This window comes from Anoplolepis gracilipes, chromosome 1 (assembly GCF_047496725.1).
Source record: "Anoplolepis gracilipes chromosome 1, ASM4749672v1, whole genome shotgun sequence".
NCBI classification, from domain to species: Eukaryota; Metazoa; Arthropoda; class Insecta; order Hymenoptera; family Formicidae; genus Anoplolepis; species Anoplolepis gracilipes.
The window spans coordinates 15,022,489-15,046,819 of NC_132970.1; the positions used below are offsets into that span (position 1 = coordinate 15,022,489).

Genomic DNA, 24,331 nt, shown 5'->3' on the forward strand with positions numbered 1-24,331 from the left:
AACCGTATAAAGGCCTTTGTCGTGTCGTCTCGTAAATCCAATTCGTTTCTTCTCGTTCCCCTACAATTGCACTATAATTTTTAATATCTTTGCTCTTTCACTCCGCTCTTTGACGCGCGGCTGTCAAGAAGGTAATCTTCGATAACGTAAAATAAGGGAAATTTTAATATTATATATTGCATTGAAACGGTGGAAAAGCAGTAAATTACAGCTCACTTTATATTTGCAAATAGTATATTAAATTATAGTTTTATCATAATTTTTCGAATTTATAATTTTTTAATTTCTCAATCTTTTTTTTTATCGATTAATCAACGAAAAGCGAGCCTCGTAGAATCTTGAAATCTGGCACGGAGGACCGCGTAATTCGTCAAGTGTCGTAATAATCGGGTGCACACAGCAGAAGATGGTGTGGCAACGCGCGAGTTTCACAAATGGGTCAGCGGGCACAGGAGGATAGCAACGTGTATTCGGACCCGGTTCGTAAATATATACGTATATGTTGCGTTTGGCAATGTAGTATTTCTCGTCGGTCTCTTACGAAAAAGAGAGCCTTCCCTCGTCTGTTATACGGCGAGGGTCATCTTCTCGCTCCCTTTTTGCGCGCACGTGCTCAGACTACTCTCTACGAACCGCCATGACGTTTCGCCGCCTATGCGAGGCACGAGTCGCGTCGTCGAAAGTGTTGGACGTAAAAATACCTTCTCGCGGTGATATAATAATGTGGGAGGTGAACGTCTCGCGGTGAAGATTACAAGGAGAGAGTGTAAGCGAGAATCTGTCTGTTGCTGCCTTAAATATTTTTTTTTTTTCGACAATATATTTTTGTATTTTAATATATTTTTATAACAACTTTTACAAGGATCTTTATTGCTTTTTAATAATATTATTATTTGTCATGTCATGATCATTAATTAACATCATAAATTAGATTGCCATGCAATTCATCAGAGTTCTTTTAATGACAGATTCTTAGATGCATTTGATGAAGTCGATTTTTTCTTAGTGTGGAAAGAAAGGTCATTTATTCAAAATCTTAATTTTTTGCATCATATTTTTGTAACAAAACCTAAAATTATAGTCTACTTATAAATAAATTACTCAAATTTCGGTAAAATTTTAATTGGGACCGTATCTTTCAAATAACAAGCAAGATATTAAATGTATTTAATAGTATCGTATTTTACATTCTTCGGTGATTTTCAATTGATATGTCGCGGCAGAACGAATGGTTTTTTTTTAACTGCCACCTATTCCGAAACGAAATCGCGGTCACTTCAATTTCATGCGATGTCTGTAAACGCAGATCTGATGCAAAGAAAGACTTGTCCACAAGGAATCTCAGTTGATGCACTCAAATCGGTGATCTTCAATTGATGCGGCAGAACGAACGGGCTTATCGCAAACCGTGTGTGTCATTCGCATCGACGACGCGTGCTCTGGGAAAAAAAATACGGTTACAACTTTGGGGCCCACAATTAACAATCAAATTATTTGGATTGCTCGTAACTAAATTTTGCAATTAGCTATTCTCAGGATTGGGAAGTGACGCGTTGCTTGTAACGTCGTTACCGTTATAGTTACTTTTTTTCGGTAACTGTAAATTCGGAAAAAGTAATTTCGGAAAAAGTAATTTCGTTACATTTTTCGATAACGAGTAACAAAATTAACAGTTACTTTCTTTTGTTCTTCTTTTGTTCTTTCTGCGTTGTCTGAGATTTTTTTCGAATATACTTGAATATATTATACTTTTTTCGAATATAATTGTATCAAATAAAAAAACGTAGATATTTTTCGTTTCATGCATATGCGTACATTTTATATAGTACATGTAACATATACTATAGATACATGTGCGTATATGCGTGAAATGGAACTTAATTGATTGATAAGAGTATCACATAGAAACTGCTGGAATCTCTTTCTAGTATCTTTCTCCTTTTAAAAAAACATTTAAGTAGACAGATAATTTAATGATTTGTCAAGAACTAGATATTATCAAAATTATTGTATCGTGTTAGAATTTTAAAATAAAAATAATTGAAGAAAGGTGAAGAAAGCGATTTTGACCATATTTACAAATCCATTGAAGGCAAACTAACAATAAAAATATTATTTTATTTACATTTACAGAATCTAAAAGTATTTAAGAAAGCTTGTTTACACTTTTTTTTCAAAAGTTTCTTATTTAAAATAATTTATTGTTATCAAAATTATTACTTTTATAAAGTAACTTTCTCAATTCTGGCTATTCTATTTATTTCAAAGATTTTTAAGTTATACTAGTCAATTCTCTTAATTAGTTCTGTCGATATCCAGTTACGTAAAAATAATTTTTACTTAAAGGGCACTAATCAAAATGTTAAATTGCTTAATTACAAAAAAAACCGGTCAAAATTTTTTCCAAAGTAGATTGCAATGTTTAGTTGAGCGGGGTTAAGGGTAGATTGTTTACGCAAAACTAAGATTACGAGCAATTCAAACAATTTGATTACTAACCGTTGACTGTAAAGTAGATTATAATCGTGTTTTTTCCCCCAGAGTGATTGTATTTAAATTCATTATAAATTGCTATCATTCGTTTTTAGATAGTGACGGAAATATATCGACCGTCAATGAATCGATAAATTTCTTCGTGTCATATTAGATAAGACATTCAAAATCCATCTCCAGAAATTATACAATACAAAATATTTTATAGATCACATAATTTTTTACACTTATCTTTAATAATAGATAATAAGAAAAATAGTTTTTATTAATATCATACATTCGATGTTTTGGCTATTTTTTTTCATAAGTAATTACAAATAAAACTATTTATTCAGAGATGGCGAATTAAGATTATTAACACTAAATATTTACAAAGACATATATTAATAATATAAACTCAGAGTAATTAATATTTTAAGCTAATTAATTTTAAACAAGATATATTTAATGTTAACTTATAGTAATTTATCTATGGGAAAAAGGATTCAGCTAAAACGCTGAAGAAAAATCGACTTATATTTTTTTAAAGAGGCAATCTTTGAGATATCTTTTATAAAGTTCATTCGTAGAATCAGTTCGATAAATTGAGTCAAGTCATATTCATAATCATTTATAAAATTTGTATCATTTATGTAATTTATTGTATCTAATTAATATCATCTCTAAATATAAGCGATTATAAGATCCAATTGACATATACTTACGAATGCGTTTTGATAGCTCTTGTCAAAATTGCCACTACTCGAATATTAGCGTAAATTTATGTTGCTTCCTAAGCATATTAAACATAATGTTTCTGAATTAATGATGTATAAAGTATATGTAATTAAATAATTTTTGTCAATGGCAATCAGGCTTACATTCATATCATCAGTAATGCAAAGATATCCTTTCTAATAATTCAATTAATGCATTTTGTAATTGAAACAAGAATGATCTTCTAAGAATTGAAATTTTAATTATTTTTTCTTCTAAATGATCATATGCATTTAATTTTCTATTTAATTGATAAAAATTTGTTTCTAGATGAAAATATTTAGAAACATTAGAAACAGCAGAAATATATATATGTAACATAATAGAAATTTATGTAATATACATATATCATCACATATAGCATTAGAAACCAGATTTCTTTTTTGTTTGCTCTTATAAATTGTAATCAGTTGTTGTAAAGTAGTTTTCTGCAATGAATATTGTATAAATACTGAAATTATATATATATGGCTATATGTACGAACATATAAGTTTATCAGTATTCTTGTCTTCATCGTAGACAGTTATCTTTTCGCAATGAAAGATAACAATTTATATCGGAGCAAATAATAATAGGTACATCTAATTATGTGGAACCATAGCTTGTCACACCTCTTTTTCTTGATGTATATAAATGTAAAACACATTATAATATTTTAATTTCAATCTACAACCTTTCCCATACGGGAAAGAATTCAGATTCAAGGAATTATAAAATATTATAATACACTATATATATTTACATACATATACCAATTTTTTGCTGAGAAATTCTCGTTTGAATCATATGATTGATATTAAAATTTTGAAAAACAGAAACGTCTATGGCCAAATCTTTCAAAAATTTAACATTTTAAATGTCATGTATCTGATGAAATACACTGTAAAATTAAAAATTTAAACTATATTTTTCTTTCTATTCGTTCGTATAAGTATTTTTTAAGAGCTGAATTGCTGACGATCAGCAAAATTAAAATTTTAATCTTATAATAAAAACAAAATGCTATGCAATATTGTGCAAATCTGAATTATGATTAGCAGCGGCATAATGTTTGGCAATTAGAATTATTTTTCCTTTATACTAAATATTTTGCATAAATAAAAATATCTTTATTTATAAAAAACTTCAGTCAAATAAATTATTTATTTTCTTTTTATACATTTCTCATCAATCTGCTTATACTTTTTCCCTATTATTTTTGGTATTTTCCATATTTATGGCAAAAATCTTGTAGAATTCAATACATGTAATAAATGTAAATATAAAGTATTTTTATTATATTAATATAACTGATAGAAAAAGAAATGCCTTAGGTCTTTTATCGATTGAGTTAAATCTCGACTATCGATAAATACGTCTTTCTATATATCATACGAACGACTCGAAAGTGTAAACAGTGAACTGTGTTTTAAACTTTGATAGTCAATAGCACAAGGGTAAGACACAAGGCCGTAGCTAGAGAGACGCTAGAGGAGGCTTAGCCTTCCTTGTAAAAATTTGCACCTCCCCTAAGAACTAAAGATGCAAAATTTATCTCAGGAATGTCTGTCCGTTCGACTTCGAATAAAATATTTAAAAAAATTACAAATTATTGCAGAACATGCATAGTGTACATATATGCAGAATATATGTATGTGTTAGTAAATTAATGAAAAAATATAGTGTGTGTTATATTATTAATGAAATATAGGAAATAGAACAAAATCTTGTGCATTATAGTAGTTATGCATTATTGATATTAAACGTGTACAACTATTATGTTTATTACTTTAAATTTACTTATGTTAAAAGATTATTATGTTTATTATTTTATTGTTAAATTTACAGCAAATGTCTTGTAATTAAAAAAACTGCAATTAAACATTACTAAATAGTAGAGCCTCCTTTAAATTACTGTCAGCCTCCTACTATTTGTCTCTAGCGGTCCTGCATATTAACTATATTATATATATATATATAAATTTAAGGATTTATATCATCGCGACTAGATGGATATAATATTGATCCACTTTCTCGTAAGTGAAATTCGCGAAACTCAGTATAAAATCAGGAGGATTCTCAGCATGATTATACACATACAGTAGGGAATGTACAGTAGATGTACATGACAAGCGCTGATAAGCGTTGACAAACGCAGCGCTGACAAGCGCATATCCCTCAATTTTTGAAAGCCCCCGGGGTAGGCTAGCTTGTTGGAGGCCTCAATTTTAAGCCAAATATAAAACTTTATTTATATATAAGATTATTGTTAATATATATATTTATATACAGGGTGTTCGATAACTAATGAGCCAACGTTTGCGCGGCTAGATCCTGGGACGTACGCTCTAAACATACCCAGCGGCGAGGGTCACGCGTGTCACGCAGCAACGAGAAGTAAGCTTTTTCTAGCTTTACTTTTACTTTTTCTAACTATACTTTTTGTTGCCGCACAATCCGCTCGACACTCGTTGTTGTTACGCCTAAAACGCCTTCCATACTCTGGCCGCTAATTCAAAACACGCTGAGCATTTTTAATTAATATTTTAATTATTGCGAAAATTGCAACATGATAAAGAATTTTCTGTTCAGATTATCGCGCTCTACCTGCTCACGAGCGTTGACTACCGTACACCCTATATGTATATATTAATAATCTGAATTTTTATATTTTGTTTAAAATTGCAACCTCCAGCATATATATATATGTATAATAAAATTGTAATCGTATTGTGTGTGCAAAATATTCTTATGTATGTAGAATTTATAATTTTTACATAGCTACTTTTTAATGAAAAAGAATTGAAATGTGTATATACACACATACATAGATATGTAAAAATTATATAGGATAACCTGCATACATAAGAACACACAATACAATTATAATTTTATATACATATATAATATATTTGTAAAATATGATTCCAAAATATTTCATAATTTGCATTTGCAGCATTTATAGTATTATTTTTTAATGAAAAAGTTGAAAATTCTTGGATTATTTTATAAAATTATTCTTATCGACAAGTTTTATTAAAGAAGCGACTAATGAATATAACTTTGCCAATAAAAAGAAAACAAAGAACTTTTTAAAAAATTTTTTTTTATGGATATTTAAGTTAATCAAATATACATGCGATGTATATTTAGTATGTCTTGTGTGCGTTAATTAAAAGTGCTGCAGAGGAAGTCGCTAACTAAGAAGAACTGAATGGAAACAGCTGCTACTCGATGACGACACAGTCTAAGAGTGCGCTGAGTCTGGACTGAAGCTACCGCCGTTATTTTAACGAGCATGTATTAAAAATACTGTTGCCTCCATCTAACAGAGAACAATAATGACTTTTTCTTTTAACCAAAAAATTTTAATCAAACTTTTTAAATATTACTTGTTGTTATTCAGATTTTCTTTATTAAAAAGAAAAATCTCCTAGATATACAAATAACTACAATTTAATAATAACTGAAAAGATTTTAATTAATAAAATCAATGTATTTTCGGCAGATTCAGATTTCAAAAGATTTTTTTCTTGATTTTATAGTATAGAAATAATAAATTAAATAGTTGTAAAGTGTTAATTTCAAAGATTTTGGAACCGTTAAACTTTAGTAATTTAAATAGTAATGCTCTTTCAAACAAGAATTCTCTGATATAAATTTTTTCGTCCATTGATTTTTTATTGCTATTAATCTTGTCTGCCTGTTTGATAAAGAAAAACAAATTTCTATAATTGATTAAGGCATAAATCAAATAATGTGTTTATCAGATGTACTTATTTCTTGACAAATTAGACGAAAATTTTGATGCAAATGTAAGTTTAATTAATATTCGTTTCTTATTTAAATTAGATAATAATAGAATAAAAATTTTTAAAATAGCTTTAAAAACAAAATTAGATACGACTAAATTGTTTTTTTTTAATTATAACGATTTTACGATATGAAGATTCAAATATGATAATCAAAATGATTAGAGAATACCTATTTCTTAAAAAGTTATTCCATTTAAAAAATATAAATTTGTAAATTCATCTGTATAACTAATCTATTGATTAAATTAATCTATCTTGCTGATCTATTGATGTTCAAAATTTGTACACATACAAACATATACCTAAGCAATATATAAAATACATCAACAAACGAGCAGTATAACTAGCAATTACATTAAACATGCTCTATCTTCAAGTAAAGAGCTAAAAATTTTAAGAATTAACTTTAGGAATTAATTTTAAGATTAAGAATTAGCTTTAAAAATTAGAAGGGAGAATTGAAAACTACCTACGAACTGGCATTTTCTGAAGTTATTAGAAAAATAATTCAAATATACACTTTGCAGATTTGTGATAAAAATGTTTAAGTCTAATATTAAATAAAATTGTTATTAAATGTTATTAATTGCAATTAAAGATACAGATAAGGGAGACTTACAGATAATTTTAAAAAGTTATAGGAATGTACGTAGAGAGGTTTGAATTTTATAAATGTCGTATTATGTACCTCGTGTCCTCATTTCTGTTCGGTACGAAACGGTCCACTCTGAAAGAAAAAAATGAAAAAGTAGTCATTTTTCATATGTTTAATACATTGCATTTAGATGAAAAATTTAGACATTTATTACACGCAACGTATGCAGATTAAATTATATTAAAATATTTTTTATAAATATATATTTATAAAAATGTTCTCAATGTTTAAAGTTTCCAAATTTTTGATATATGTTTCGTACATATTACTTCAACATTTCAAGAATTTTTACAGAGATGCATCTTCACTACGAAATAATATTAATATTGCCACGTTGTGTTTCACTTCAAAAAAATGTCATGACTGTATAAAGTTTTATTGCATATGTCGCGTTTCTTGAACATAAATAAGGTGCTAAGTCTTGTACATCCGTCAACAAAAATGTTCGTTAAAGAAATTAATTCACTTGCTTGTCTGCGTTCGCTCGAGTTCAAAGATGCCGATTGGCGTCTATTAAAAAAGCTTCACAATCAGTAGAATGCCGAAAAAAAACAAGACTTTTTTCTTTCGTCGGGTGTTGCATTACCAAGAATCGACACGAACAGTGATGTAACATATATGCTATTCGGTTACACATGATGTGTTAGAAATATAGTAGAAGTATTATATTTTTTTTCAAAATCCTTTTGTTCAATTAATTCGCCGAAAATTTAAAAAGACATACTTAATTTTTCCTCATAAGTTTCTCCGAATAATTATGTTCTAACTATTATATTCTTTCTCTGATAGAAATAATCTTAATGCGTAATTAAGTAATAATATTATTAAGAATAACAAAATTTATATTTGCTTATTAAAAAATATTTCTATTTTTATAATTGAATGTCATTAATATGTCATAATTTTTTCAATAGAAAAAATAAATTATACTCCAAGAACTTGTTTGACGATTTTTGTTCAAATGCATTATTTCTCTTCATGAGAACTAATATATTTTGCGAGTAAAAAATAAGCCGATGACTCGGGAATTACTTCGGGAAAAATTGTTTTCAAAATATATCGAGAAATAATGGAAGGTGAAAGCGAGAAAAAAAGAATTATTTATTCGTTATTTATTCAATACTACAGGATACATCCCTCAAGCAAAAAACAAAGATGCATTGTAAACATAAAGTTTGCAAAGTTTGGTTCATGAATGGACGTGAATGTGACGCACACGCAATGTGTGTATATGTTGTTTACATATAAATATAATAGACTGCTATGACGAATATGATGTAGAGAACATATCAGAAAGAAAAAGAGAGAAAGCAAATAATACTCAAGTCAATAATTTCATGATAAGTAGGGTGTAAAAATTTAATGTGCAATAATGCATTTCAAATTTTCAGAGATAAAATTATATTCATTTGAGAATTTTGCGTTAAATAAATTTTATTTCAATTCTGTATAATTATACATATAGGTACATTATATGTTAACTCACTATATTTAATTTTATCGTATTAAATACATGGTTATGATTTCAGGATATGATGCAATAGGCAAAGAATAAAGTAGCATCTTCGGAATAGTTGATTTTGCAAAATTAAAGTAGCATATTATAATTTTGAATGTCATTTAAAATGTGTTTGGACTTTTAAAGTTTATAATCTCTCTATAATAACGATGAATAAAATGTTTTTAACTTTGAATGCGATAACATAGTAGCAAAATATTCTCTCTTGCTTTCGAAATATAATTGCGTAAAGATATGTAAGCGTGTAAAAATATGATATTCAATTAAGTATTGATAAAAAAATTTTTTATATGTAAAAAACATATATAAAGAAATTAAAAGCTATTTAAGAGCTATATAAGAGATATATATTTATGATAAATGTAATAAAAATAATTTAACTCAATGAGAACATTTAGTATTTTAAGTATGTTGAGTGTATCAAGCACGTGTCAAACATATGTACTTCCGCGTAAAATAGATATTTACATTTTTTTCAATCGCTCTTGATAATTCTCTTGGAAATATACTGTGACTTGAATGGATAAAGAAATTGTGCGTTTCTATATAAACGATCTTATAATAACATGCATTTTTATTTTATATTACATTTTGTTAAAAAATTTAATAGATTTCACAAACTTAACTAATAATATATATATATATATATATATATATATATATATATTTTTTCTAAATAAAATATCTTTGACATAAAACTATTATATATATGTGTATATATATATATACATATAAAATATCGAAAATATTATAGTTGATGTTATTTTATGGACAATGGTATTATACCTTTATAGATAATCCTCGATCTCAACCGTTCCTGAAATTTTCTTGTACATATAATACATAACAGTAAGTACAACTTATATCGTTATTCTTCAAGTGAGATATTTTACTCCATATGCTATTCAGCGGATAAAAATATATTAAAAAATGGCTATCTGTACTCATTGAAAAAAATAATCATGCCCAATAATAATGTTGATGCTATGTGCATGCGCGACTAATGTTTTTCGTTTAACTGTACCTCTAAAATGAAAAATCATACAAAATGCGAAAAAGCCGGTAAGAAGTCAGGTACATAAACGATAGCGACAATATAGAGACTTAATAAAAATTGACTTAAAAGTTACAACTTCCAATTCTGTATTAATGCGCATTGATATAAACGATACCTTCTCTCAAGTTTCTGTATTCGTTTGCTGTACCCTCCACTAGATTCTCAGCTATATCTATTTAAAAATACACTACTTAGGTCGATATAAATGTATTCAATTGGATTGTTCTATCCAATGATGCTTTTTTCGATCGATAAGAGATATTAAAAGTTTTTAGAAGATTCCCACCAAATAGGAGAGTAAAGAGAGAAATAAGAATGAGAAAAATTGAACAAATTGTTTTAAAAACTGCGAGATGCGATAAATTTTTGGTAGCATTACTGCAAGAAAGTCAGCTTTTGGAGGAGAACGATTCGACGAAGAATACGAAAGGGTCAAGTTGTGGTAAAAAGGAGGAAGAAGAAGAGATCGTTCGATCGAGAAGTAATGAGAGCTAGAGTGTAATGACTTCCACTTTTAGATCAGTGCTGCAGTGAGTAAATTGTCGATCCTTCGGGATGTTCATCGACATCGTTCATTCGGTCATAACTCATAACTGATAATGAGCAGAAAAGAACATTAATATTCAAATTCGACAATAAACCATATTTTCTGATTGAGATGTTTGATCAGACAAATTCTTCAATCACAAATAAAGAATCTAAATGAAAACTTCACTAAAAAAAAATCACTCAGTTTTCAAACTATTTTTAAAGTAAATATTGATACGACTCTCTAATGTGAAAATTACTACGTAAGTAACCCGTAAAGATTGAATCAATGTTCGTGAACAAAACAGAAAAGTCCTTTACCATTTTACGATTTTCACAATAATTATTAAAAAGAATGAAATAAATTATAAATAAAAAATTACAAAATTTAATTTTTAAAAAGAGATATTTTTCGGATTTTTCTAAATATATATATTTAGAAAAATGAGCGAATGAGCGCGCGCTAGACCATGGGCAAAATTATCACAAAAAGTATGATTATTTTTCGTTGCCATGTGTAATCCACGCGACACTCGCCGTTGGAATACCTAGAGAGTACGGCCCATGATCTACCTGCGAAAAGCGCGCGCTCATTCGCCAATCTTTTTTAATTAATACTTCAATAAATATTGCAAAAATTGCAAAATGGTAAAGGACTTTTCTGTTCAGTTTAAGGCGCTCTACCTGCTCACGAACGTTGATTCAATCTTTACGGGACATCCTGTATATCAGAAATACAAAAATTAATTTAAAATTATATAGTTATATTTAAAAATACACTAGGTCTACTATATTGCATATATGTATAAATTTTTCTTACGATTTTTTGTTGCCCATTGTATATTAAAGACTCAATTTATTAGGATGAAACTGTAATATAACAACTAGTATTATGCATGCACATCATTTCTTATTTTCTTTCTTAAATCATTTAGTTATGAATTATAAGAAAAATAATTAAAAATCTTTGTATGATAGTTTTAGTTTCTTAAATTTTCCATTGTTAAATTATCGATAAATAATAACATAACACGGTCTAAAGTCTGAACTCTGAACACATAATTTTTAGTTTTTGCATGCTATAATTTTTCTGTAGTCTCTAAGAAAAAAAACTTTCGGTCAATTTTACTGTTTGTGCAGGTCGAAATCATGTTTTCTCCACGTGGCATTCATCCAAAAGCGTATTCAAATTTTATTATACCACGTGGAAAAGAAAACGTGGTAATACATATTTTTAGAAAAATCCGAAAAATATCTTTTAAAAATTAAATTTTTTAATTTTTTATTTATAATTTATTTCATTCTTTTTATTTCAATTTTCATATTTGTAGAAATTATTAATTCACTTTTTATGTCTTAATTACTTTTTATCACATATATACGTGAACGGATGTTTGATTTACATACCTTTTTTCTTTCCCTTCCTTTTTTTTGAATATTGTTCTTGGCATTTCGACACTTGAATTTAGATTGCTCAACTGAACTGTTACTACACAAATAATCAAAAAGAACTGTTCCATTCTGTGTCTGCTTTTACTTAAATACTGTAGCAATAGGTAGAGGGATGAAAGGAGAAGGGATGGGCCAATAGTAGGGTAAAAAAAGGTATTCCAACGGTAAGTGTCACGTGGATTACATGGCAACGAAAAATAATCATACTTTTTGTGATAATTTTGCCCATGGTCTAGCGCGCGCTCATTCGCTCATTTTTCTAAATATATATATTTAGAAAAATCCGAAAAATAAAAAGGGCGAAAAAAAGTGTAGGATAGATATTTGTTGGAGAATATCATGGTTGAGTTATTTCAATTTTTTCTTTTTTATTTTGTACAATTAATTTTATGCAATTAGTTATGGCCAGTTGCACATGTCTGCTCTAAATCTGTTCTACACTTACTTTTTGGCGTCTAGTGATCACTGTGACACTAGAAACGTTAAACATGTTCGAGTAACTTTACCACTCTTATCAAGCGAATAGCTAATAACAACTTTAGCACTAGCGTCAAAAAACAATTCTGTGTACTCAAGACGATGGAATCAGCAATGGTAAGAAGTAAATAATTTAGATTTTGGACCGTTCTTTTTTTTTTTATAATCTGTGTTTTTGTCTGGTATTGGTTGTCTCAGAGATATTATAGAATTAAGACGTATACGCCATCTCATGAAAAAACTAAAATTATTTGATAAAATGTCGATATATTAGCATGTGACCTGAAGGGTCACACGGTACATACTTACACGGGCCCATAGAGGGTTAACATAGAAAAATATTATTTAATAAAATATTTAAAACACGTGAAAAATATCATTTAATAATATATTAAATTATTATTTTCCACGTGTTTTGAATATTTTATTAAATAATATTTTTATGTGTTAAAATATAAGTCGCACAATCACAAAATAGCCATAAAAACTCAGATTATATAAAAAAAAAAAAAAAAAAAAAAAAAAAAAAAAAAAGATTCGGACCAGCAACATGCATGGTGGTAGTCGGTTACCTTAAACTCTAGATTCATTGAAATCGCAGGGGGGGGGGGCAAATTCTAGTCCTTCCCTTGTAAGCACGAGCTACAAAATATGTTAAAAAATGAAAATAAAATCAATATCAAAATATGATATTCACACGGATCGCATGGAAAAGTTTTGGAGAAATTAATCCCATATGTAATATCGAGCGTCCAATATTCAACGACAATTTAATTCAGTCGATATTATCGCGACTATGTTACGTATAATACGTGTCGGTCGGATTGGTCAGCTGACGCACGTCACGATTTTGCTCAAATACGTAACAGCACATATCCATCTTACGCGGAATATATTTAGAACGCGTTGTTATCCCGACTCACTGCGCGCGCGTATGCATACACACACGCATCGTGAAATCAGCCGTCACGAAATTTGCCCGCTATGTTTGCAATTCACCAACTCGCCTGACGTTAATGCCTGCCCGCGATTGTTGTGTTATTAAACACCACGCGCCAATAACCGGCTTTTCTTTAATTTGATTTCCCACACACATCTCTGTTTTAGCCATTACCGTGAAAATGTTATTATTGCATATATTCGTGCGAGCATCCATATAGTTCTAATATTATTTCGATTTACATATCAGATTTTGTAATTATTATCATCGCTACCAATGTTACTATTATTATTATTATTATTATTATTATTAAAGTTATTATTAATATCGAGTTTATATGTTGTATTTTATCATGGTTATTAACAATTTTAAATTTTAAGATCTTTTTCCTGCTTGTTAATCTTTTGGTATTCGCCACCTATTTTCTAATTATTTCGAAAAGCGAGAGCTTTCTGCTTGCCTGCTGCGAACAAAAAAGAACCCAAAAAATTCCACTTTTTACAATTTACTATTTTTGATAAAATTGACAGAAAGATCTAGTGTAGAGATAGAACAAAGATGTTGTCGTGTACCTACGTATGAGCCATAAGAAAAATGTTTTTAGCATAAACTTAAGGCTTTCAAAAATAGGTACTTTAAAGAAATTAAGATAAAAAGATTATAGTTAATAATGAGTTGTTTATACTACGAAAAACTACGCATCACCAAATCTTCAAAATTTATTCATACTTTAAGAGAAAAAAAGAGAAAGAGAAAAAAAATCAATTGAAAAATATCTAATTAATATTAATCGATCTTTAACATCCTTAGCATCCTTAGTAATATCCGTTGCACTAACAATAAAACAAATAATTTTTCGTGTCTTCTCTTATCTCTAGAATTATTTGTGTATTTTTAAGAGATTTATATTTTTAAAAATAAAAATTATACGGATAATATTACTATCTGTGATATCGTGTAATTTTTCTACATTTTATGAAAACTTTGTAGGCGAGAATGCACGTCCATGGATCATAGATAGAACACAAATGTCTGCGCCATTCGATTACGCGACAGCATTGTTGGCTTACGATTCATTATGCAACTGAGAGCGTGGTCATAACTTCAAGTAAACGCAAGGAATCGGCACGAATAATGAATGAGTGAAAGGCCAGCTTGTATGCTTCTGCCAGGGCTCTCCACCGAGATAATCCACACTTATAGAATAGGTCGCGGGAAATGGAAAATATTAACTCTTTACAATCGTATAATACGATTTTAGGTCTATACTTCGTATATAGATTATAGATTAGAAATTTTTTAATCTTCAAGTTGCCATATCAATGTATTAAAGTTACATCGACAAGTATGTTTTCTTATTTAATAATACATTTTTTTCTTGTTAAATTTATTTATTATTTAATAATTAATTTTTTCTTATTAAAAATATTCAATTTTCTCTGTCTAATTTTTTTTATTCACTATATCTTTTTAAAGTGCCTGATAATGGAAGATTAAATTTTTGAGGTCAATTTTGCGAGTTATTTATTGCAAAACAGCATTATTTCACATATAGAATGCCATTTTATTTTTAAAGTGTAAACATTTGTAAGAAGTATGAAGTAAATTCGGTTTTAATTTTTTTATTTATTATGTTTTATTGGAGAAAAAATTATTTCAAATTGACAGTAAAAAGAAGCAGGAAAAGATTTTGCAGCTTCATTTTAATTTACAATAAATTGAGTTACTAGCTTCGTAAACGTAAAAAGAAAACATAATTTAGTTAATGGTAGAAAAATTTCTTCTGAAACTCCTTGTGCTAGTAATCGTATCGTAGTCATTGTGTTCGACGCTTCATTGTAATACGAAGACTTCCGCAGACAAAATTACGTTCTTCCGTGCATCGTCATATTTTGCTCATCATTCCGTGCATCGTACCTTCAATTACTTAAACCCGATAAAAAAAATAAAAAAAATAAAACATGAAATCTCAATGTTGCTCGATAAAAATCGTTCATCGCCAGAAGCTAAAAAAATTGACGTGAGATTAAAAATTTTACGGTATTTTTGGTGACACAAATTTTTGGCGAAAAACCCGCCTTAGTGAATCCCACGCATTGCTAACTCATCGTAGATGTCACGATATGCGTCACGTATAATTTTGAAAATCTTTAAACATATCGCGAAAGTGGCGTGTAAAACGTACCGATGAACTCCGATCTCGATGCTAAAAATACGTGAAAGTGATCTCTGTGTTTGTATTTATGTACATACCCGAGATACAGTATCTGTATTTACAGCATCGAAAATCACGATCTCACCGAAATTACAAACGTTACGATTCAAAAGTTTTTTGAAAGGAAATTATAAGAGGACATGATAGAAGAGCTTATACAATGTCATATAAATGTCAACGTCTTTCCAAAGTTTCCGCAAAGCAAATATTGAATATGATAGGTAACTTGGATCTGTATATGCACTGCGAGCGTAATCGTGACTAGTTCCTGGAATTTTATGTGTGAAAATTATTCAGTAATCATTTATTTTAAATCGATGTTATTGCATACAACCACTAACAGATCCTGACGTCACTAAAAGGAAGGCGGGAGGGGGGTGGGGGGTTTGACAAAATTCACACACATTTTTTGAACACGCGCGAGGCTGACAGTCCACGAGAATTTCGCAGCACCGCGAATTAGTGCTGATCTCATCGCTTCTGTCAATTCCCACGATCTATCGATCACGCGCTTCGGACGCGCGTATTATTTTCGTCAGTAAGCACCGACTCGATGAACACTGAATGAACGAGAGTGAACGCACATATTGTGATAGTTTAAACTGTTAAAATATTACATGTCTGAATACACAATGCAATTTTTTTCAACGAATCATAAATAACGATTAAATGAGCGACTGATAATCGTGTCAATATTAAGGATTGACATTGATAAGCGACGACATGTGTTGATAAGTCACATTACAAAAACAAGCACAAATTTGTTTTGCACAGCATGAGGTATATTCATCTAACACTTCCTCAATTGTGACTATTTCCTATCTTAACTTCGTCACTTTGTCTTGCCCTCGAACGCTAAGTAGATCTCATGTTTAGAAACAGCTGATCTAAAACGACCGCTGAGAAAGGTGTATTGTTATAAGAGTTATGTATTTTAAATTGCACTGCTGGTTAGGTTCACTAAAAAATTTTTCCGTCGGAACAATCGATTCGACAGATTCGAGCGGTTTCCTGGGACGAATCAGAAGGAATGAATTAGTCGGACGATTTCCGGATTGCGAAATTTCTAACGGAAACTTACGTTCGGCGAGCTTTTAGCGACCAATCCATATCTCGTGCGACGTATCCGGCAGGATGTCTCTCGTACTTTGTTCTGGTTCGTATCCTCCTGGCTGACAGCTCGGCTACTGTGTCAACGAGTTTTTTTCAAATCCCTCAAAAATTGGCCAAGATTGTGACTCGTATTAATTATTTTAAATTTTATGATGATTCGAAATATTAAGTTTTTGCTCTTTTTGTTCTGCGTAGCTCGTTTCGAAATTCTTTTTGTTTGATAATCAATATTTGATCGGACTCATCAAAACAAACACGGATTATTTTTTTTTTCAGATACGTTATCTATTTTGTCTTTTTAAACTTCCTGTTCGATTACAATCGAAATTACATTAATTTTTTTTCGATACAAAATTTTAAGACATCGAAACTAGAGGCAAGAATGAGTGAAACTTTTTTTTAAGGAACAAAAGTAAACATTATTAATAAAAATGATTAAAACCGGATCTAATAATTAAAATTATAAATGTATCGTAAAGATAAAAATGAATTCAAACTTATGATAAAAGCGAGTCACTCTCAAGAGTGACAGCCGATGCGACGTGCTTTAGTCCTAAGTTCCGAATATAGAAAACCCGTTTGATAGGATTAAAAAAATTATTAAGAAATATCACGATCGAGCATAATCAAGCATTTTTTGTAGATTTTTATGAAGAAGTGAATAGATGACTCCGAAAAAAAAAAAGACAAAAAACTGTATGCAACGATATATATATTCCACGCCTATTTAATCTGAGCTTTATTGTATCGCTATAAATTTTACTCAAATAAAAAAGTGTGACGTCTATACTACTTACTGCCTAATGTCAGAAGAAAATTTCGGAAGTTTACGTTACGCGAAACGTAACGTTACGAAAAAGCTGTCAATTTTTCACTACTCTTTCCGGACTGACAGAATCGAGGATTCTCATCCTTTTCACGATCCCTCGACATAATTCAACGAGATCATTAGAGTAAGTATCGCAGCTGGGGAAAGAGAGGGCTTTCGCGATTTTGGCCGTTTTTGTGCGGGATTTGGAAACTGCTCGCCGCCGTTTCTCCACGATAACGACGCGCGCGCGCGGATAAAAAGAAATAACGATATTGCACACTTGTTCGCGCACACACACTTTAGCAACAGCCTTTAGGAGCGAAACACACAGCGTTCGTTGTCGTGTCGTCTTCGTCGTATTCTCTCCTCGGAACTTTATCCGCTTCGTATCACCAGCACCGGCCGTTTATGCACGCGTGCGTATAACATAAATTACCGGGTGTGTATGTATGCGTGTATGTATATATATATATATATATATATATATATATATATATGTATATGTATAAGTATATGTATGCGCGCGCGCGGTCTCCCGTTTACGTAGATAAAACGCGTCGATATACCAGGTAAGGTGGAGGTACGACCTCGGCGACGTTCCAACGACGACTGAAACAGCGAACAGCTCACATGTATCGAGCGGTGGGTGAGGGGACGCGATGGGTGAAGGGGAATTGTAGGCTGGACGAATGGAGGGGGAAGGCAACCGGGTAGTCATGTGGGGATCGTGTGGGGTACACCCCGTGTGAACGCTGATGCAGTCGGCATTGGCGTAGACACGCCGCGACCCGCGACCCGCGACCCGCGACCCGCGACCCGTGACACGCGCGTGATGAACGCGAATATGCAGATTTTCAGGAAATATTTGTTTTTTCGCGAAAACGAAGAATTCCCCGGAGAAACCGGGGAGAAATTTTCTCGAGAGAAGGAGAAATATTTTTATCTCTGATATACTTAATGTTTCTTATACTTTATTGGTAGCAGATTTTCATAGCGATTTATGTAGATTTTAGAAATTATATTATACGGCAATTCTACCAAAGGATCATGTATATGTGTGACTTCCTTTGGTTTTTATCTAAATTTCTTTCGAGAGTTTTGCTGCAAATATATATAGGACTGTATTTAGTAAATATTGCGAGTGCGCAAACAAACGTTATCATTATTATAAATCTCCATTACTACTATATTCGTAACAGAACACGTGCTCTCTGTTCGTGCATGTCATTGTTGCGTTATCAACGATTATCTAAAGCACACTGTACACAATAATGACCGAAGGCCGTGATATTGCCCAAAAAAATTACCTGGAAATATCTATCTTGCCAACCTATTAACCAATCAGCTCTAGTTTACAGCTGTCATCGTTAACTAAATGACACACATCGTGAATTTTAAGTTATCAGTTTATGCCGCAATTTTTTTGTATCTCAGAAGAAATATTAGCGTAATTGTAGCACATTAGCGGTTACTCTATAACCTGTTTAATCTCTTTTTAAGTATATACAATATAACTAACATATAAGTATACAATATAACTAACTAACTAACGCGATAATAATACATCTTTTTTCACGAATAGTATGTGCATAACACTCGATCGATGAATTATAATTTCGCTAGCTGCAACGGAGTATAACATGTGCAAATAAACGTCCATTATATGGACGTATGTTAAAATGCAATTTATCTGACGAATGTGTTTCTTTGCATTTAAATAAACGCGACGCGTCTATTTTATGATAAAATGTGTTACTCGAATAATACAGAGTGGGTCTCCCTCAAACCCTGCGCCTATGCCTAAGTCTGCCTAGCACTGAGCATTTATCGAGAGGACTGTATTCGCGAGAGAGTGCGAGAGAGCATAAAAGAGAGAGATAGAGGAAGAGAGGAGAGAGAGAGAGAGAGAGCGAGAGAGAGAAAGAGAGAGAGCGAATATGAAGACAAGCGAAACGGATAGAGATGGACGGAGACCGTGTTTGAGACGGAATACGAGGGTTCTCCCTTTTGCAGAGGGGTTTCGCAGACCTCTCTCGAATCTACCAGCCGGTCGGACACATCGAATTATCTCTGAAAAAATGTACATGTGCCGCCGCGCCGATATACCCGCGCGCGCCCGTCGGCCGATTAATAATTAATTCCGTCTAAAACCCGAGAGAGTGATGTAAACGCCGGAAAGACCATCCGTGACAAGCAGTTTTTTTCAATGGAAATTCGTATAGTATTCCTTGCTATTTCAAGAGACACGACTATATTGTTCTGGCCACGAATATTTTGCGACAAATAAACGTCACTCCATCGAGAACGTGAAATATTTCTGGACGATATTGGTATTGTTTGTCCAACTAGATTGGTTACGTTTTATTTCATTCCATATTTTTTTTTTTTTTTTTTTTTTTTTAGCGAACTCTTCTCGTTGCATCTGATTGCAAATACTTAGGCGAAGACAAATGTGTAAATGTCTATTTTAATTCTGCCGGAGAAGAATGACAGATTCTTTGATGAATTTAGGGTAGAATATTTACCGATATGCGTTCGCGATACTTCACGTATGTTTTTAATCGTGATATAAACGTTAATGTAGAATTCCAAATTCAATGGGAACGACAGTTTAAATAATCGAATTTTTGATACAAGACAATGTTGCGTGTAGAACTCATACCACTCATGCACGAGAAAATGAGAAAGCAATCATAAATCAATCTAATACTATGATATTATGGATTTAAATTGTACAAAAAATATTTATTTAAATATTAAATTAAATTTAATAATAATTAATTTTAATGGATTTAAAAATAATTGATTTAATTTATTTAAAATATATAAAAAAAAATTTATTTAAATATTTTATTACTTATATACAGGATGTTTGGAAATTAAACCGACAAACTTTCAGAGGTTCGTTGGTAGGTGAAATAATCAACAGAATATAATAGGGCGTTGTTAGGAAATGTCATCGTGGCGGTTAAACATGTTTGCCGAGATCCTTCTTAAAATTCTTGAGATTTTTTAAAAATATATAGAGTGTTTGGAAATTAAATCGACAAACTTTCAGAGGTTGTCAGGGGGACACAAAAGATTATTTTTCGCAAATGAACCTAGGAAACGTGTCGTTACAGCGCTATGGCACACAGAGTGTTCGAAATATGTCGGAAGAATAATTGAATAACTTTGAAACGGCTGATCCAAAATAGATAATAATGTTTTAAAAAGGTTTCGAAGAGAGCTACAAAAATATGCGATGAAAGGTGGTTTTATTTAAAAAATTCAATGATCTCGATCTGACTTTAGCGACTTTTCAAACACCCTGTATATTTGTAAAAATCTCAAAAAGAATTTCGAGAAGGATCTCGGGATATATTTTTGACCCCCCTAGCAACCGTCACCTAACAACGAGCTAAATAACTATTCGCGACCGAGTACTAGGTCCTCAGTTGTGATCAGCGAGCGCTCTAAGATGGTTCTTTCTAGATTCTAGACGATTGCGAAACTATCTTACGTTTTTGAACAGTCTCATCGTGTGTATAATAAATTGACTCAAGGTAGTTTTACTCGTGGACGGTGTTGACGGTAGTTAGATCACAAGTGATCATAAAACAAAATACGCGATTCTAAATAAAATTTATACCAAAATTTCAACTAATTTAATTTTTGTTGTGATAATTTTATTGCTCAGTGTACATGCATGCGTATGTTAATTAGCCGCAATATATAACACGGTGTGATCAAGTTTCATCAAAATTAGAATTTTCGAGTTTGCAAGGTTTCATTGTGAGTTGGACGAAAGTACGGTCACAATCTAACGTAGTGTCATTTCGAATTCTGGAATTTAGTATTAATAATTATTTTAATTGCCACTTGTGAAATTTTTCGACTTGTAAATACAATAAAATGAAAAATTATTAGAATCTTTACAATCAAAAAGTCTTAAATAAATCTTAAACAGATCTTAAATAATCTTTTTTTTATTTTTGAAGTACGGTAGTTTTTATATATATTTCATTTTAATTATCATTTTCATGAATAAATTATGTAAAATTAAATAACTCTGAAGCAACTTGGAAACTTTAGATTTTCAGAAGTTCAAAGATATTTAACCTGTCGTCGTTGATGTCGGGTCTGAGAGACGTGAGACGATTTTCAAAGCTAGGTATTTTTTAATTTGTACGCATCTCTGCCCGTGACAAGCAGCTGAAAACACAGAAGCCTAAAATAATCGATTCATTTCTAAAAACTATTTTTTTTTTAATTTAGTATTTATTTATAAAGATATTATTTAATTTGATTTAAGAAAAAGAACTATTATGTTGTTTTGAATCAGAAGTGTAAAAAAATTTATATATTTGTAACTTTTCTTAGCTGCCTTGTGAAAAAAATGATAACATTCTTGAATTTCATTATATGTGTGTTTTATTTATTTGAATCTAATCATTATGTATAGTTTTGTAATTAATTAAAATTTAAAGTTGGGTCTGTGAGATTTACGTCAACAACGACGAGTTAAAAACTCTTGAGAAAATGTGATTATTGTCTGCATAAGAATAATCACAATGTGAGAACAGATAAATTAAAGATCTATTATTTTTTTATATTAATAACGGCGTATTATTTTTTAAAAAGATTAAAAATCTTGCTTTGTATCCGTTCCATTTATTTATACATATGTGAACAGAACTTCCACTTGAACTCGCGTTGTTTGAAAGATCATCATTCAGAGTGTTAATAAAGTATGAGACCGGTGAAATATCTCGAAAATTAGGCATTTGAAAAGAAAATGTTCCATACAAAAGTTGTACGGTTTAATAAAATACATCAAATAGCGATATCTATTTGATCTTGAACGCAGTTCTGGAGGAGATCTCAAGGTCAATTTTAAACAGAAAAATCTCCATTTTTATTCAATAATCTTGTAGCTCATTTCAAGAACTTTTCAAAAATACTATAAAATATTTTTCCATTAACTATTTTTCGAGTTCAAATGCCTAATTTTCGAGATATTTTACCAGTGCCATACTTTATTGACACCCTCAGAATCTTTCTCACACGAAAAACAATCGTAAATAAAAAAAAAAAAAAAAATATATATATATATATATATATATTCATTGGTCATTAGAACTTTTTGAATTTTTTTTAATAACGAAACGAGTTGTCGATAAGATAATGTAAAATAAATTCATAAAATTATATATAAATGTAAAATAATTATAATTAATATCGCATATTTTTCTCTTCTCTTTTTCACTAGACATTTTTGCCGATAAATAAAGAAATAAAAATAAAAAAATTTACGCAGAATTCTTGCGTAAAAAATACGCAGTGTGCAGAACCACCAAACATGTAGAAACAGAAAAGGTTGTAAAATTTACCTGCGTAATTTCCAAACATTTTTTTTCGAACCAAAGAAATCCTTCATCTTTGTCTTTTTCGTTCTCTTTTACCCTTATAATCATTAAGCTAAACCAAGGACATCTAAAAGTTAAACGAATTCAAGGTTACGAAAGCGTATGTTTTTATTCTTATATACCTTGTCCGCATTAACCGAACTAAGAAAATCTTGAAAGTCTTGCAAGTTTTAAATATTCTTACAAAGTAAAATATTATTATTACAATAAAACAAGAATGATATAAAAATTGAGTGCCTTCAATGTATGTGTAAAGATTTTCTTTTAGCAAATATTAATAAAAAGATACGTAGATGTAGTAATATATCCAAGATTTTGTTTCCGTAACTAAATTGTATTTTTTTCTTTTATAACTTACGTTATTATTTTAATTAATTTTCTATTTTATATATAAATGCAAAATAATAATTGTATAATATTTACAAAAATTCGCAAATACTTTAAAAATATTCAATATTCATTAGTAACGTAAAGGCTCTATAAAATTATAATAATAAGTATAAAATATTTGGCATTAGAGCTATAATTTGTTTTAACATTAGGTATAACTGATCATAAAACACAACTACTAGCCAACAAACCATAAAGACTCACTAATACATATAATAGTGACAGTCACAAAAAACCATAGATCTTTCCATGCGCAAGTCGAATTTTTTCTAATACAACACTATGCGATACATATTGTAAATTATTTTATGCGCTGAAAAGAATGAGAAAAATCTGATCGAAACGTTCGCCAGAATTGTTAACACGATATTATAACTTCAAATTTAAAATAATTTTAATTTTTTATTATATATACATACATATTATAAAAAATAAAATTTTTTAGATATTAAAGCTTTCCAAATTAAAAATTTTTTTTCAGAATTTTGTAAAATCTTTTAAAAATTTCTCTTATCGAATAAGATTCAAAACAATTTAAATTTTTATATGATTAAAAACTTTTTGAAAACTTCTAGAAAAACACACAAATAGGTTCAAATGCCTAAAATTACTAATAAGTCATGTGTCTGACATGTTTAATAGATAGAAGAAAAGGAAACCTGATATAAAATTTTCCACTTGATCCTAAATCCTCCTTTTCGATTGTCAAAAAGAATTTAGTA

The 24,331-nt window shown here is 30.1% G+C and overlaps 1 protein-coding gene and 1 long non-coding RNA gene across 5 annotated transcripts in view; one reads left to right on the plus strand and one right to left on the minus strand.

The window, feature by feature from the left end:
* LOC140669652 (protein gustavus-like) overlaps positions 1-24,331 on the minus strand; it is a 151,358-nt gene that overhangs the window by 43,420 nt on the left and 83,607 nt on the right. The window contains exons 1-3 of one of the 4 annotated variants that reach the window (XM_072899683.1): positions 17,798-20,204; positions 16,969-17,074; positions 7,733-7,771 (exon numbers count right to left, since the gene is read on the minus strand). In XM_072899683.1, the coding sequence (XP_072755784.1) occupies positions 7,733-7,771; positions 16,969-16,997 (68 nt within the window). In that variant the 5' untranslated portion in view covers positions 16,998-17,074; positions 17,798-20,204. Of the gene's footprint in view, positions 1-7,732; positions 7,772-16,968; positions 17,102-17,797; positions 20,205-24,331 lie in introns of those variants that run through there. The other 3 variants (XM_072899694.1, XM_072899698.1, XM_072899671.1) reach the window with 3 other exon arrangements.
* LOC140669755 (uncharacterized) overlaps positions 1-24,331 on the plus strand; it is a 54,356-nt gene that overhangs the window by 15,647 nt on the left and 14,378 nt on the right. The gene's annotated exons all lie outside the window — the stretch shown is intronic.